Genomic DNA, 17,604 nt, shown 5'->3' with positions numbered 1-17,604 from the left:
GAAATAGAAGAAAATGTCACAGTAAGTTAAACCTATCAAGTGTGTGTTTTTCCTCGGTTAAAATGTCAAACGATAAAGCATTAAGATTTTTCTTACACTCCATGAACTGCCTGAGTGTGATATCATGTGCAGCTCTATGGGAAACCTCTATACTCTGACTTCCACAGACGAGCTTTGAGAAATGGGTTATAAAATGCTGCCTTGATATAGTACCTATAATCAAACCTGGCAAGCACCTATTATAAATTACCTTTATAATAATGTAAAAAGTTTAGAATAAGATTTCAGGGTTTTTTCCTTAAGCAATGAAATGCAGCTGAGATTTCCTATTTCTATTCATTTACTACAATAAAACGTAATGCTTTATATAATACCGATGTAGGAGCATTTCACTGCAGTAAATGAACACCAATAATAAATGTTCAGGAGACAGTGTGACGAAACAAACGTTTTCCAATCAGAGGCTGGGCATGCCAGGGCTGCTCTATCACTAAAAAGCTGGGGGCCATAAGTCTCTCTGGGCCTCAATTTCCTTATCTGGAGGACAAAAAGGTACTGCTTAAAGATTCTCTCGCATCCAAAAAAAACGGATAAAACAACTCTGAGAATTTAACTTCTCACTTCATGTTTAAGTAAGACTGCCATTACATTACTCAAGTGAGAACCTCAGAGAATACTTGCCATTCATTTCAAAATTGTACTAATTCTGTTCTACGTGTTATTTGACACTCCTGCCTCACCCATGCTGCTCTCTGCCTGCAATGCCTTTTTCTTCCTCCTGTCCCAGCAAGCTTGACCCCATCTGCCTCTAGGATCCCTTTGCCAGCAGGCACACCACAAAACTTCTCACTTTCTGCACACTCACACATCTAATTTACCAACTGTTCCATGGTCTCAGCTGCTTGCATAGTACCACCCTCTTAAGTAAACAAGCTTCTCCAGGTTAGGAAGATTCTTCTCCTACCTCCAGCTACTGAGCACAGAATCTGGGACAAATTAGGATTCGACAAGTGTTTGAGAAATTATTTAAGATCAGTTACAACTGGAGGTAAATCTTACTAAAGGTACAAATTCGTGAGAATTTATCTACAGTGGTGTTGGATAGGTGACAAAGAACTTTTTGAGACCCTCTAGAGAATGAACTATCTTTAAAACACTTTAGAAGTATCCATTTATTTGTGAAGAGCCCATGAACACGGCAATAGTCAAATACTAAAATGGCCTAAACTATGTTAGGACAACTCTCTTCCTTAAAGTAAGGCCAATAACCAAATCCCAATCACTGAAAGCCACTGGAAGGAAGAGTAGCATTCTTTAATACCACAGAATACGAACAATTTTAAAGCTGGGTTTTGGTTTTGGTTTTTGTTTGTTTACTAATTCAGATGAGCCTTCCTTCCTCCTATTAATATAAAATAGTTTTCACCATGCTGTCACACTCTCCCATCAATGTCCTCCACAAATACATGAAAGGTGAGGCAGGGAGAAAATCTAGTTGATGCTTTTTAAAATACAGAGCATTTAAATAAAAATTGCCAGTATCCAATAATCAGAAATATCCAAATGGCATATATAAAACACCATTTTGCTTGTTTCAGATGCTTTATGCAAAGCCACTTATTCCTTATTAACAAAAAGTTCTAGATGTAACATATTTGAAACAGTATCACTATTTGGAAGACTAATTTCTCCTTCAAGCTAGAAATGTTTTAAACTAAAACTCTGATATGGTCCTTAAGCTATCTGGTTAATGTGTAATTTTAGAATCTCAAAAAACAGATACAGCATGAAAAATGAAAATTCACTCATTCAAATACTTTGATTCTAAACGAAGCAGGTTATCTTTTAAGGTCACTACTATTAGGGTATAATATGACATACACTACACGTAATAAAAGTCAATGCTGACCAAAAATCTATATATATGAGGGGAATAAAAATAGTAAGGAAATGTACCAAAATATAGACTAGTTGGTAGAGCTTTGGGTGCTATTTATCCTGTTTTCCTCTATTAAAAACTTTTTTTTCTATTATGAATGTATATTGATTTGTCTTTGGAAATATTACTGCTAAAACATTTAAAATTTTTAATTAGATGTGCTCTATAATCCTATGGGGGCTCATTTAAGTTGTATCAGCAACTTACAGTCTACTGGCTCGATCCTACAAAAGAAACACTTCCACAGGCCTACTCCTGAAACTATTCAAACTTTCCAGCATCTAGTGTTCACTAAAGGATGGCAGAATTGAAGCCTCTGAGCAAAGCCTAGATATGTTAGCTGCCAGCAGATTACTTTCCTCTCATCTTGCTTGAAAATTTAAGATAACTGTCCCTTATGATTAAAGCTTTACCATTGCTGGCTCACAACCTCAATAAACTGCACTGACACACATAAGGGTATAAAATGCAAATACAAAAAAAAAAAAAAACAAGTAGCAAAAAACACTACTGACAGTTTAATGTTCATAGGTATTATTTCAATTGGTCACTGAAGAAGAGTATTTATCTTCATTCAGCACTAAGGACAAAATACATGGACTTTTACAATCTTTATAAGGGGAAAGGTTGCTTAGTAGACTGCAGGTTTAATGGTGAAGACTAGAAAATAATCATACCTAGGAGGCTAGTAAGTAACAACCCTCAAAGCTTATCATTAAAGGTCAAGTACCTGTTGAAATCCTGCCCCCACCCAATGACTCTTCCTATTGTGCCTACTGCCTCTGATTTTAACCCATTAAAAGAATAAAGCTGGAGAGAGCGAGAGTACGAAGTGCGGCAACCCGAGTCATGGCAGGACAGGCATTTAGAAAGTTTCTTCCCCTCTTTGACCGAGTATTAGTTGAAAGAAGTGCACCCGAAGTTGTAACCAAAGGAGGCATTATGCTTCCAGAAAAATCGCAAGGAAAAGTATTGCAAGCAATGGTAGTAGCTGTTGGATCAGGCTCTAAAGGAAAGGGTGGAGAGATTCAACCAGTTAGTGTGAAAGTTGGAGATAAAGTTCTTCTCCCAGAATATGGAGGCACCAAAGTAGTTCTAGATGACAAGGATTATTTCTTATTTAGAGATGGTGACATTCTTGGAAAATATGTCGACTAAAATAAGTCACTATTGAAATGGCATCACGTGAAGCTGCCCGTTCCCCCAATGGCATCACGTGAAGCTGCCACTGAAGTTCTGAAATCTTTCATCCTGTAAATAATTTCCGTGTTTCTTTTATAATAAAGTAATGATATCCATACTAATGATATTCATTGTCTCTGAAATTTCGTTTTCTCTGTATTGATTTAAACATTCCCAAATAAAAGTATATAAATGAAAAAAAAAAAAAAGAGAGAGAATAAAGCTGAAGTTCACTTTTTTCTTCCCCCTTTTCACAAGTTTTGGATACGTTTATTAAGAATCAATGACTTTCACTGAAAAGTCTGTAATACTCCATCTATGTTGCACATTAATGGACAATAGGGTAGGGTGAGTGGTTTGAATAGAATTCATACTCAAGGCCTTAGTAGAAAAGTATAATATTCTAATTATAGGTATAATCAAAAATATTGTCTGAATTAATATCGTTAATTATATTGCATTAAACTTCAAACTCAGAACCTATATTCAAAGAATAAATCTAAGTTTGAGTAGACTGACCACAAATCTATTTCCTCTCCCCCTTCTTTCAGATATCATCTCATTAGAATTAAAGGCATTTTTTAAAAAAGCTATACATAAGACAGGATAAACAGCAGATGATTTTTAATGTTTGAAAGGTGAAAAGACTAGATAAAGGAGTGGTAACTGACATGGCAGAACAGAGGAAGCACAACCTTGGTACCTACAGAGGCTGACTAGGACAGGAACAAGAAAACCAGTTTGTCTTACAGAACCCAAGGCAGGCTCAGAGTTCAGAGGCGTGGTCCCCAAATCCTTGCAGTGAGGCCCATCAGTTAACGAGTTGTCCAAGTGATGCTTCCAATTAGATCTTAAGAGACAGCCAAGGACCATCACACGTTTGAGGGAAGCCCCCAACAAGTAAGAGATCAAAACAGGAAGAAGGAATGGGACTTCCCTGGTGGCGCAGTGGTTAAGAATCCGCCTGCCAATGCAGGGGACACGGGTTCGAGCCCTGGCCCAGAAAGATCCCACATACCACAGAGCAACTGAGCCCATGCGCCACAACTACTGAGCCTGCGCTCTAGAGCCCATGAGCCGCAACTACTGAAGCCCGCACGCCCTAGAGCCTGTGCTCCGCAACAAGAGAAGCCACTGCAATGAGAAGCCCACGCACCCAACAAAGAGTAGGCCCAGCTCACCGCAACCAGAGAAAGCCCACGTGCAGAAACCAAGACCCAATGCAGCCAAAAAATAAATAAATAAAATAAAATATAAGGACGCTTTAAAAAAAAACAAAACAAAACGGGAAGAAGGAATTGATGGGAGTGATAAAAACTCAGGAGCAAATGAAAACTTGAAATTGCATCAGTGAAAAAAAGAATGACAGGATATAAGAGAACTCTATAAATTGAAAATAAGGTAGACAAAACAATATATTCAATAGAAGGATTAGAGCACAGTCAAGGAAATCTCCAGGAAGCAGGACAAAAAGACAAAATGCAAAGCAGGAGGGGAAAAAAGTTAGCGATCTGGTAAGTCTAAGACTTCCAACATCTGAATAATAGGAACCTGGAAGAAAAAAACAGAATATCAAAGAAACACACCAAAAAGGTCTATACCAAACCAAATTATGAAATTTCAAAATCCCAGGGAGAGGGAAGGTACTAAAAGGTTCCCGAGAAGGAAGGGATGGGGGAAAATGACTAAAATCGGTAATGTACAATGTACCATACAATGTCAACAGGTTTAAGAGCAACAGTGTAAATGAGAAGATGAGAGGGAAATGTCTTTAGAACGGCAAAAATTAGTTTCAACTGAGAATTCTATACTTTATCAAATAGAAGGAGTTTCAGAGAGGCTAGATCTCTCTAAACTTTCTGCCCATGTGCCCTTTTCCCAGGAAAATGTGCTCCAGTAAAACAAGGAAGTATAACAAGACAAGAGGGAAACAGAATCTAGGACATAGGGGATCCAACATAAGAGAGCAGAGTTATGTGAGATCCCAGATGACTTCACACAGATATCCCAGGAAAAGAGGCATAGAGCAGGCCTAGGGGAACACTAGTCTATATGGGAGTAGGAAGACAAAAGATTGGGGCAAAGTGTCTCCAAGAAAAAAATGGAACAGATGTGGCTTAGTAGACGGAAAATAGTTTTCATAGGCATGTGACAAATGTTAAAACATTTGGGGAAAAAAATAGCTGTTAGAAAACAGGCAAGTGAATATAGTCAGGAAATTAATTCCACAGAAAAAATGAAGAATGTGAAAGCAGGGAGACCGGGCAGGGAGCTACTTACTGCATTTGGCTGTGTGAGATCACGTTGGCTAGGAAAAGGGGGATTGGGTTATCCTAGAGAAGTGCAGAAGTGCTCCAATTTCATTAATATTTAAGAAAAAGAATGAAGGGTGTACAAGGAGGAGGCACAGTCAGAGAACTCTATGGCTCAGCAATGCACAATATTTGCAGAGTCGTAGTAATGTAAACATTGATTCTGATTTAATAAAAACTGATACATGTTGAGGGAACACAGGGAGGGAAATAACGTCATGGTGGAGCGAAGAAGCTCAGCTTTCACCTGCTATGACAAGAAGTCAATGGACAGTGCTAAAAATTAACTTACCTGTTATACTTTTATTACTTTGGTTAAAAAATAAGATCAAAAAAATAAGGCAAAAGAATTTAAGGCAGATCTTTATACTACAACCGTATTAGTGAAATTTAACGTAAATGTCAGAACCCTTAAAAAATGGGCACTACTAAGTCAAAGACTTTCCTGAATCCATTTGATAATTAGGAAAATAGAGATTTAGAAAATCTACAAAAAAGAGGTCCATGCTAACAGTATTGGATCCATCATATTTTTAGGAATCATGGCAGACATATTTTTAATTCAAACTATTAATTTCTTAACTTTTCAACTGTTTACTTACATGGTTGAAATGGTTGCTCCTCCTCTTTTCCCGCACTAAGAATAAAAAAAATTAACTGATGAATTCTGATACAAATGCCATAGAAAAATAAAAGTAGTCACTAATTATCTGATGGATTACCAATAACACAATGAGATAGAATTCCATTCTATTTTTTAAAATAATTTCCAACAAAATATATAATTTAAATCACCCAGCAAGATGAGTCCTATAAATAAAATCTAAAAACTTAGTTTCACTTTTTTGACCTAATAGATATTCTGTATTAGGCACAAATGAAAGACTCCCCATTTACAAAAGAAAAGGACAAAGCAAATCAGGCCAGGTGAGAAACTTAGCTAATAAAAAAATGTACCTGCTGCATAGCTGAACTACTAGCCAGGAGTATTTTCTCAGTCTTCATTTACACACAGCTTACTTTAATTACCACAATCTACAGATGACGACTCTAAGAACCAGTTTCTGGCCAGGCACTCGTCTCCGAACGCACCAGGATCTCTGGAAGCATCCTGAACCACTTAATGGTAACCTACTCAAATACCTTACTGAAAAAATACACAACTGGAAAGTAACCTATGTTAAACGTAAATTTTAAAATGAGTGTGCTGACCTAAATGAACATATCTACAGCACACAAAACGGTTTTGCTCCAACAAAGGCCAGAAGAATAAAAGCCTGAAGAGGGTCTTAGGCCACACTCTTGCTCACATTGCCTCCTTTAACTCCAGACAGGCATCACAGGCACGGATTCCTTAAGGCTGAAGAGAGAGACAGGCATGGGACAGCTTTTCTTTTACTGTCTCCAGAGCCCCTCTACATGTGAGCAGCTCATGGCTCTGGAAGAAACTGAGAAATAGAGCAATCCTAACCAGAAAGGAGTGGCTCAAGTACACACACTAGAAAAATGCAAGTTAGAAACCCCAGGAGCTTCCAGGTTGGTGAGCATGTAGTACCCTTGCAGAGGGCATCAAAGCTCTGTGCCCTGTCCCCATGCCTGGCCCTATGCATCTCTTCCATCTGGCTGTTCCTGAGTTATATCCTTTTATAAAAACCAGTGATCTAACGGAAAAAAACCAAAAGCAAAACAACAACAACAAAAAACCAAACCTCCGTTTTTTATTGTGCTGCATCACTTTAAATATTATGGAATGTTCACTTCTTGTATTCCTGCTCTCGTAATCAACTGAAAAACTTGGTCACGTATGGCTTTTTAGCAAATAAACTAGGATTTAACATAACATTCAGGAAGACAAGCAGGCAAGCAGGAGTGCAAAAAATTCTACGGTTCTGATTCTCATCTTAAAACAAGGAGGACACAGGAAATGTATATGAGTTTCACATGCTGAGGATAATCTTCTGGAAAACCCCATATGGCATGTTGCTCTTATTACCCTGGCACAGCACTACATTAGGATGAGAAAGTTTTGAATAGCTTAAAAGTTCTGAGTAGCATAAATCTGGATGTGAGATAGGCTCGTCTGGTTGAACACTGTGTAAAACAGGGCCAAAATCACAAGGCTCAATTCCCACATATAACAACTGATTTTTCTGATTTGACCAAATGAAAACCTAACTGTGACCTAAACCCTATCATTTGTCTTTAACATATGTGCTCTTCGGAGCAAGGGGAAAAGGACAAAGTAGCATGGAGAAATAGACCACATCTAAATCATGTGGCCAGTTGACTATGTTGATAAAGAGGTGGCAAAATGTATAAACAGATAGTCTAAGTGTTCTCCTCCCTAAAACACTGACAACTAAAGGAAACTGTATCATCAACATATTAAAATAAGACAAGTGAATACATAAAAAAGTGAAACATTTAAACCACTGTAAGAGTTTTTCTAAATACCTCCTATAATACACAAAACAAAAACAGTTTTCACTCTTTTTCTCAGGGAAAAAAAAGCATTGCCTTACCATCTGTTTGAGATTTGCTCGGAAAAATGGTGCTTGCCCTTGGGTGGTCAGAAGGGTTTGGTTCCAAAGCTAAGTCTGTATAGGAAGAAGAGAAAAAGGTGTGGTGATTTAGTTGAGTAGAAAAATACATGATTTTAAAGATAGCTACACATTGATTGAAACCACTTATTAATAGTCTTGAGAAGAGCTTTTAGTAATGACAAAAAGGCAATTTTAGTAAAGGCACAATATAAAAATTCTATTGGGAAACAGCAAAATTGTAGAAAGTCTCCATACATGTGGAGTAAAACCATGGCTATGTCTTAGACTTCTTTAACTTGCACCTAAATAATCTATGCCATTTTTAGATGAATCATATATGTGACTCCCCTCCTATTTATCAATTAAAAATTCAGTCACCCTCTTTTAAAGCTGATATTACTAGCACATTCCAGGAACAGTCTCAAGAAGCAAGTTATGCTGTGGCCAACTACTGTCAGATACCAGCTCAATATATCAAATATGCCAAAACGAAGTGAGTTGCTTTTGGCAAATGTTCTTCAGACAATCAAATGGCTAATTCTAACTCCATTCAACAAATGAACTCATTTCATTGGCTGTGGTTTATCTGGGGGCTATTCATCATGGCAGATTTAAGAGGACTACATAAAAGTTCAATGTTCTAATCTAGAGGAACACTTCCATGAGAGTGATTTTTAACTTTGCCCTCTATTTCCAAAGCTAAACTCACTTCTTCATTCCACGCTGCATGATTAATTTGGGGCTTCAATAAGAGTACTTTCTGGAGCAGATCATAGGGCTACTAGAAAAAAATTTTGGCCATACCTACACGAAAAGGTGGGTCTGCCTGTAGCCCACCTTGCACCAAGGTGGGATAGCGTCTTCTATTTAGGCAGAAATACAAAACAAGCACAAGCTACCACACAGGATAGTAAGGTTGTTGTTTCAAACAAACAAACAAACATAAAAGCCCTATGACACTTCCTCAGCAAAGTCCATCTCAAACCATTTAACCAATCTTTTAAGAAACTGGACCAAGATTCAGATAAAGAGTAATGGTTAAGGCAATTATTTCCCAAACCACATAATAACTGATCTGTTTTTGAAAGATGGCTTTGATGGTCAAAGTGAAATACAAATATATCCCTGCCTCTTAGAGAATCCAAAGAATACACACATTGATATATTAAAAACTAATTAGTCTAGTAGTGAATTCTGTCTAACCCAGCATTTCACAAATGTATCTACCTAGAATCCCCTTTTCCCACCCAGAAAGAATGTGGCACGAACAGTAATTTTGGACTTCCCGTTTTAACAGGAATCTGAGCCATCCATTTTAATGTCATTGCCAGCACTAGTAATTTACAGAGCTAAACCAACTGCTTTGTTCTTCATGAAAATTCCTTCACTGAATTTGAAGTTTATCAAGCTGCTTTTGGAGAAAATATTCTATTCAACATTTTTATGTAAAAGACCCATACAATTATTTTAAAGTTTTTTTCTCCTACATATTTGAAAAATTAAGACAATGGGAAAATAAATTATTTCAGCTGTACACAAAATGGCAGGCAGAGACTTTCACAGCTGCCTCTAACCTATAGCTTCCGAAAGAATTCATGACTACTTACCTATACCAAAAAGAAAGTAAATAGACTACATTTGAATCTAAAAAATAAGCAGAAATGTTTGCAAAGTAGCTGTCTTATTTATCAGTGTCTATGGCATGGTAAAACTTAACAATTTTCAATGGAAGTCCAGGAAAATTAAGTGCCAGAATCAAAGAGAAGCAAGCTTTAACACACACACACACACACACACACACACACACACACACACACACACACACACACACACACACACACAGCCGCCAAACCAAGATGTGCTACTACAGATCTAAATACAAAAGTCAAGAAGGCTGGGATAAAAGAAATGACAACATGCAAAAAAAAAAAAGTAAACTTAGCCCAAGTGACCAGAAAAAAGCTGGCACTCTCCCTACTCTATCCTAGGGGGTTCAAAGGTAGGCACAGGATCCAGGAACGGCCAATCAATCACAGCTGTCCTGGGGCTTGCCAAGAAAAGAGAAAGGCAGAACTGTACTCTAGGATCCTTAGCTAGTCTTGAGCTGCTGGACACTCCCCTTGCTATCATGAGGGGAAAGGCTTTTCAGGAGACATCAACAGAGGAGAGCAGAACTGAGGAGATCATTTAACTCCTGGGTCAAGTAGTGCTTAACTCTGTGATGTTCTTTTAACTTGCAACTGAAGGAGACCTGGTTAATCAGCAGTACTGATGATCACACTAAAGGTGGGGAAAGGTAAAAGTCACTTGCTCATTCCTTTATCAAATATCATGAACAAAAATCTGCATGAGACAAAACGATGCTCTGTTTAAAAGTTACACACAACCATTCACAATCATTAACACACAATGATTCACAACTGTTACTTTTAGTTGCTTTTCTTATACGTTAAAAAAAGCTCTAATTAGTGTACAATTTATGTCTTCTTGTTACTAACAAGCGCTCTCCACCCCACTGTTGCATATTTATTGTTTAATGAATACACACTGGCCCATCAAGTGTTATTCCTATACTGGACTTAGCCAATCCCCTATTGCTGGGGATTGGTGCTTACAAAGTTCTATTCTTAAAATATTATGAGGAAAATCTTTATGTACATAGTTTTTTAAAATAATGGTTTTATCTCCTTAGCAAAGATCTTCGGAAGTGGAATGACTAAGCCAAAAGGTTAGATCACTTTCACGGCTCCATGTACAATGCTAAATTGCTTCCTAAAGAAGGTGGGGGGCACATTAGGGTATAATGCTACCAATCATGACATTTTGATTTCCTACCCTTGCTTTGGATACTTGAAAAAAAAAAAAAAAATTCCTACTGATATGAATGAGGAACCTCACTGTAGATCTAATTTGTATTTCTTCTGATTACACAGTTTGACCATTTTCCCACAGTTATCAGTGTTATTTCCACTTTGGTGAGTTGGCCTATCATTTGAATGTACTGTAAACACCAGGGCCCTACTGCTGTCAGTTTGCATGAGGTTTTCAGAAAATATTAATCTTTTGTTTATAGCCTATATAACTAACAATTTTCTATATAACTTGCACTTTTTGCTAATGAAAAATACCACATCACTATCTTATAGAATGGACATGTGAGCCATTAGACAGTAAACTCATACATACACACAATATTTCTGCACTTCCCATGAACTATCTTCCCAAGAGCCTAAGGAGACTATGATAAAACCTACCACACTCTTCACTATCACAAAGGTAAGACTGCCAACTATTAAGCAAAGCTTTACCACCCACCATCCCTCTCATCCCTCTCCCCACCACATGCACACACAGTAATTTAGAGACTTCAGGGAATTACTGTGCATTCAGGAAATTACATGGATTCTTCCGAAAGTTATTTCTTTAGAAACCTCTAAGAATGTTTTACCCAGGAGAAATATTCTTGAGCTCATGATTAGGGGTTATGATTAAAACTGTATTTTAAGACCCATCATTTTTGTATTATCAATTTAAATTGCAACTTATTTGACAGCATGATAGGTCGATGTAGAAAAAGTATGATTAAAAAAAAATTAAACTCGGTCTTCATGTAAACATTCCTCAGAGGAAACCTGTAAAACACCACCGACACTGAGTACTGTTTTTCCTCCAATCTAAGATTCTACCAGTTGTTAAGATCCATCTCAATTGCAGTTGTTAAAAGTGTGAAAACATAGGCAACTTAGAACAAATGAAATGCATTACTGAAGGCTAAAAGTGTTAAAACTATGCTATCAAACTGTCGATAAATGATTTGTCCTTGTTAAAATATTAGAGGGAGAGGGAAGTGACCAAGAAAGCATCTGACAGAAGCAGCATATTTCAGAAAGCGATTAATATCGACATATTGATTTCAATATATTCCAAATAAACAGGAGATGTCAGCAGTTTCTGGGCCAACTGCTGAGCACCAGTTTACTTAACGGTAACCACTGCATTTACTGAACTGCCCTAGCATCCCTATACTGTGCAGTGTATTAGTTTTATGGCTCATAATACAAACATTACAATCTTTACAATTACCATGTAAACTGATGATTTCATCTCTTTGCGTCCACACTTTCCACCGCAGTCAGGGAGTTCCTGCCAGCCAGCCCTGAGCTGGGCTGCCTCACCAGCGGGTACACAGCAGGCTCCTGCACCTGCCAGGCTACTGCTCACCCAAGCCTTGATCCTGCTTTCCTAGCTTCTGACAATCCTGGCTTCCAAACTTCCCAGCTCTGGTTTCCAACTGCTTCTGTACCTGCCTCTACCCTGGTTCTCAGTTTTGCCTTATTTTAATCCTCAATCAGTGTTACAGTGATCATGACTGAGAGGTGACACATAGGTAAGTACACCTGGCTTTATATATTTCTAAAGAGCACTTTACTCAGTTTCTTGGACTTTTAAGAACCTTTCTGGGTTGCAAGTTACCTTCATTTCATTTCACATTACGCAGTGTTACTGTTTTAACTCTTAAGTTTTATTACTTTAATACACTAAAACAACAACAACAAAAAAGGCTGAGAAAAAAGGTAGTATTCCAAAGAAGCTCACATAATGTCAACAATAAATTCTGTTCCTATATGCCATGCATTTGGAATTTACAGTCCTACTCTCTATCAATACTCATTTTTAAAACCTTGGACAACTCAATTTATACCTAAGAGAAGAATTCCTACACTACCTAACTCAGAACATGGTGAGAATCAAATGAAATGCAAGAGCAATCTATATACTACAGCCTATTTTAGACCCTTATTAATATCGCTTTTTTGTTCAAGCCACTGTTGGCTCTCACCTGAGCTACCGCACCAGCCTCCTAACTGGTCTCCCTCTCTGCTTCCTTCCACCCTTACAGTCTATTCTCACACAGTAGCTGGTCTGATCTCCCTCCGCCCTCTCTACCCCCCTTCCCTTTTTCTAAGAATTAACATCATTCCCCTGCATATAATCCTTCAATGGTTTCCCATTACAATTAGACTAAAATTCATATTTTTTGGTCAAGGCCCACTAGGCATACAAGGTCTTAATCCCCCATATTCCTCCTGGCATTCATTCACTCAGCTGCAGCCACCCATCTTTCTGTCCTTGGCACGCATCAAGCATATTCCCTTCTTAGGAACTGCACAGAAGCCTCTTCTCCCACAGCCTCACACGGCTCTCTTAGGACTGCTCATGGGTCGCTTAAGGAGAGAAGCTGTCTTTAACCACCCCTTGTAAAACTGTCCTCCTCCCCAGCCCATTACCTTCATTTTCTTTCTTAGTGTTCTCACTACCTGATGTTATTCTTGTGTCGTCAGCCCCCAGGCACCTCTAGAAAGTAAGGACCTGAGTTAGGATACGGGTTTTGTCTTGTCTAACCACTGTTTGTCCTGCCTCTGGAATGGTGCCTAATAATCATGTTTCAGTGTACCCAAAACCAGTTAAGGTTTTCCCAATTTTCCCACATCATCTAAGATTTCTTCTAATGCTGTCTTTTGATGTGTCTGTCACCTAGGACCAGAGTTAATTTCAGATCTCTTAGAGTAGTAGTTTAGTTACTCAGAATCAAAGACACAAGACAGGTTACCAAGAACCACGAAAACCTAAAAGAGGAAATCTAATGTTCAGTGAAAAATCAATGGTAACTTTAATTTGGAAAAAGAACATTTAATGTTAAAATACCTTTACTACAAAATGACTCACCCTATGAATTTAATTAAGTCGTAAGACAAAGTGTACAATCAGAATGCTATAGGGAAGTATCAATACAATGCATCAGTTTTTATCTGTGTCCCCTGACTAAAGCATTATAATGGGATTATAAAAGATGCTCAACCATAAAGGCTGGGTAAATGAATTATGCTCCAAGGTTATTCGATGGCCCAGTAAACAGTTGGTAAAAGGCAGGCTGTAGAGCTATGCGCAGCTGCATGGAAATACATCACCCTGGAGCACTCTCTAGGTGTCAGCACGGTTACAGGAGCTTCATGTCGTTACTTTTCTTTATAACAAAAAGTTACAAAGTGGCACATAAAGAACAATCCCATCTTTGTAAAATAAACACAATGTTATGTTTATATGCATACAAAAGGTTCAGGAAGAATCAACACCAAAATATTAATAAAAATTCTGGATATTCTGAGTGTGAGTGAAGGACTTTTCTGTGTTTTCTCAATCTTTCACATCAAATGTTCATTAATACTGTCACCAAAAAAAGGAAAGATCTGTTGCTCAGAGGTTTTTCCACATCATATTGCCAATTCCTTCCCTACCCACTCTTCAGGGGGATGGGAGGTAGGGGTCACTTGAGAGAGCACCTTTCACCAGAAAATTAGCAAAGCTCCTAAGGTCAGAACATAAAGGCTGTATGAAAAGTTGATGAATAAAAATAAAATCAGATAATAGGACCGTAGCATCTTCTTTTCTATTATGACACTACCATCAGTTATATTAGATATACTGTTAAAGACAAAGTAGTAAAAAATTCTTTTGAGTCTATCTGAAATCTATACTACGTTCTTAGGAGTTACTTTTTTGAGATGGCTTGAAGAAATCATGTTCTTCTCCAATGTTTCTGAAGAACAAGACAGAGCATCATTTATGTACGATTTTCTCTAAGTAACCAAATAATTCTTCACTGTAGAAAAGCCAAAATGTTTTATATCTGAGTAGGTATTTCTCAGTTTCCAGGGAAACTGATACAAAATTGTCTGAAATAAAGACATGAAGAGCAAACTTCCAATGTGCCTGTACTTTATATTTGGTGTTCTGACCTTGTTTCTATGGAAACTTAATTAATAGGCAAATGCTGAAATTGAGGTTTCTCTTATCACTTTATCGAATGCCCCCCCAAAAAAGACAAATTGAAATGAAATTTTAACAATCATGTTAAACATAAAAAGGTAAATTCTGTACTCATGAACTCTATTTTTCCAGTTCCTGATTTAGCACTCCTTCCTTATCATACATAGTCGTATGCTAAATGCTTAGTACCTTACCTGCCCGCTTACCAGCTTCCCCTAATGTCCCTCTGTCCAGGGCATTCTCGGCTTCAATTGGATTTCACCAGAACAAACTCTTTAAATTATATCAACGTGTTTACCTGACTGATAAATTTAGGCTATTTCATGACTTCTACTTTTATTCATATCCATTGCAATGTATGTACAGACAGAGAATGGAGAGGTAAATGTTGCTTCTGAGTTGTGTACAATAAACTGGAATGGCAATAATCAAAACTGGAGTATGCTGAGATAGGCCTAACTTATGGATAAATTATAATAAAATATAAGGTGCACTCTAAACAGTTTCTTAAGCATCCCAAGAACTGAATTTGGCATATCTACCACCTCCCAAGTCTGTCTCTTTTGTTCAGTAGCTGTGTTACACAGTCATTTCAGATCTCTAAGTCTTGGCTTCTTCATCGGCAACAGAGGGAGAATATATACGGGCCTTATTTGTAGATGGAAGGGCCGAGTGAAATACACAAGAAAATGCATTGTAAATCTTAAAAGAATTCTATAAAGGTCCAATTTTCGTCTCTCATCCTACACTAGCCAACTACTAACTGTTTTTAAAAATCATTTAGAGGCTTACCTTATAGCAACAAGCAGAGCAGTTTTCACAAGTACTTACATGCTTTGTGTTTAAAGCTACAATTAATTCACATAATTTGTTCATTCTTTCACAATATCTAACGATTCTGAAAAGGGAGTACTTTCCACTTACAAAGCCACGTCCATCATAAGGGTGAATCCACAGGCTTCATTATTCTAACTTTTAAAGAAATTAAATAAACCCAACTAAAATTTAAATAGAAGAGCTGTAAGACATTTCGTCTATGAAATAATGAAATAATCTCTGGCATTTAAATGAAACAAATGGGCCAGTGGGGCTTTAACATCTTTATGATACAATGTTTTATACTTCAAAGAACAGTCTTTATTAAAGTGCCACTATGCTACCCAGAATTTTTTTTTTTTTTAACCTAGAGCCATCCCTTTCCAAAATTCTAGAGGCAAAAATCAAACATTTCCTCTCTTCTCTCTCTCCTCTCCTCCCCGACAACACCCACCCCCAGCCACTTAGTCTACAGAACTTTTACCTGAACATTCCTAAAGTTAAATAGTATTCTACTGGGGGGGGGGGGGCGGAGGAGGAGGGAGCCATGGAGACATTTTTCTGCAGGATGGATGTGGTATGTTAACTCCCAAACCTTTATATTACAAATTACAATCTGAATTTGTTTTTTCTCCTTTGAAACTTCTGTCCAGCAGTCTCAGGAACCACCTCACCCCTCCCTTAGAACAGGCAACGTGCAAAAGAAGTCGGTTAAGGCTGTGCAACTGAAGACATACTTGTGTCAAAGTGGGAATTTAAAAGTAATCAGAACTCCATGGGGTCTCCTTTGGTAAAGAAAAAAAACCCAACAACTATTCTCTGCAGCCGTGGCAGTAACGTTTCACACCGTTCACAGTTATTTTAAGCCCCTCTCCCACCATTTTCTTTCCTATCGTGTTCAAATTATAGTTAGAAGGGATAAAGTAGCTTCTATCAGGGCGACTGAAAACATTAAAATCCAAAGAATTTTAGTTAAGAACACCACACTGACTCTGTCCATCTCTATTTTGAATTTAAATGACAAATCCTCTAATGTTTGTCTTAATTGTCTCGAGTATCAACTACCTTAAGGAATAGAAATCTGTCATCAGGCCCTTACCTAGTTCCTTCGCTTAGGTACCATCTGGATAGGGAGACGGGATGGATACGCCGAAGTTAGAGTATTTAAGTTTGCATTAAGAAAAGAGAGACTACACCAGAAAGTCTCTGCTAAGTCCCACGAGATGTTAAATAGAACCACGAACAGGAAGGGCCGCGGATTGGAGGGTCTCAGGCCGGGCTGGGAAATGGGAACGGGGGAAAGAATTGGGCATTCGGGTAGGGAAGAGGGAAGGAGACTGGCCGGACGCGACTGGTAAAGAATAAGGGGTGGGGACGCCAAGCAGAGCCAGCCTTCGTCCCCGGTGCCCAGCCCTGGGAGAGCCAACTCCGGGCAAGAAGGAGCCCTAGGCGGCGTCTCCCTCCCGGGGGACCCTGGGGGCGGCGGAGGCCAGAGGTAAGCCCGAGTGCAGACGGCGCCGACCCCGCGAGGGGCGAGGCGCGCCCGCCGCTTCTTACCTTCGGGCATCTCCCGGTCGCTGATGTGCTGCAGGTGGTGGCCTTCGCCACCTGCGAAATCCAACTCGGCGGGTTCCACGGTAGCCGCCGCCGGAGCTACTGCCACCGCATTCCCGGCCGCCGCCTTGTAGACCTCAGACTCGCAGTCCGGCTCCGCTGACCCCCTGCGCCGGCCCGACTTGGGGCTGGCATTGGGGGACAGGCAACAACACAGCGAGTTCCCCATGGGGCGCCTTCACTCCTCGCCGCCGCCGCCTCCGCTCGTCCCCCGACTCTGCCGAGCACAGAAGCCGCCCCCTCCCCCAACAATGGCGCGGCGGGCACTGGCAGCCCCGGGCTATGCCGGGGCTGTGCCGCACATGCAGACGCGACTTCGCCCGCCGCTCTCCTGTCCGCCCAGCCGCCGGGGCCCCGGGCAGGGGTACGG

At 39.1% G+C, this 17,604-nt stretch overlaps 2 protein-coding genes across 3 annotated transcripts in view; one reads left to right on the top strand and one right to left on the bottom strand.

The window, feature by feature from the left end:
* LOC309663087 (cyclin-Y-like protein 1) overlaps positions 1 to 17,604 on the bottom strand; it is a 228,838-nt gene that overhangs the window by 16,962 nt on the left and 194,272 nt on the right. Inside the window, exons 2-4 of one of the 2 annotated variants that reach the window (XM_082466475.1) lie at positions 17,178 to 17,432; positions 7,956 to 8,030; positions 6,036 to 6,070 (exon numbers count right to left, since the gene is read on the bottom strand). In XM_082466475.1, the coding sequence (XP_082322601.1) occupies positions 6,036 to 6,070; positions 7,956 to 8,030; positions 17,178 to 17,403 (336 nt within the window). In that variant the 5' untranslated portion in view covers positions 17,404 to 17,432. Of the gene's footprint in view, positions 1 to 6,035; positions 6,071 to 7,955; positions 8,031 to 17,177; positions 17,433 to 17,604 lie in introns of those variants that run through there. The other variant, XM_082466476.1, reaches the window with a different exon arrangement.
* LOC309663049 (10 kDa heat shock protein, mitochondrial) lies at positions 2,435 to 3,326 on the top strand. Its single transcript, XM_082466358.1, has one exon. The coding sequence runs from the start codon at positions 2,789 to 2,791 to the stop codon at positions 3,095 to 3,097; it is 309 nt and encodes a 102-aa protein (XP_082322484.1). The 5' UTR covers positions 2,435 to 2,788; the 3' UTR covers positions 3,098 to 3,326.

The sequence above is a fragment of the Balaenoptera physalus genome (assembly GCF_965194825.1).
Source record: "Balaenoptera physalus genome assembly, chromosome: 6".
NCBI classification, from domain to species: domain Eukaryota; kingdom Metazoa; phylum Chordata; class Mammalia; order Artiodactyla; family Balaenopteridae; genus Balaenoptera; species Balaenoptera physalus.
This window is presented reverse-complemented; position numbering and strand designations above follow the sequence as displayed.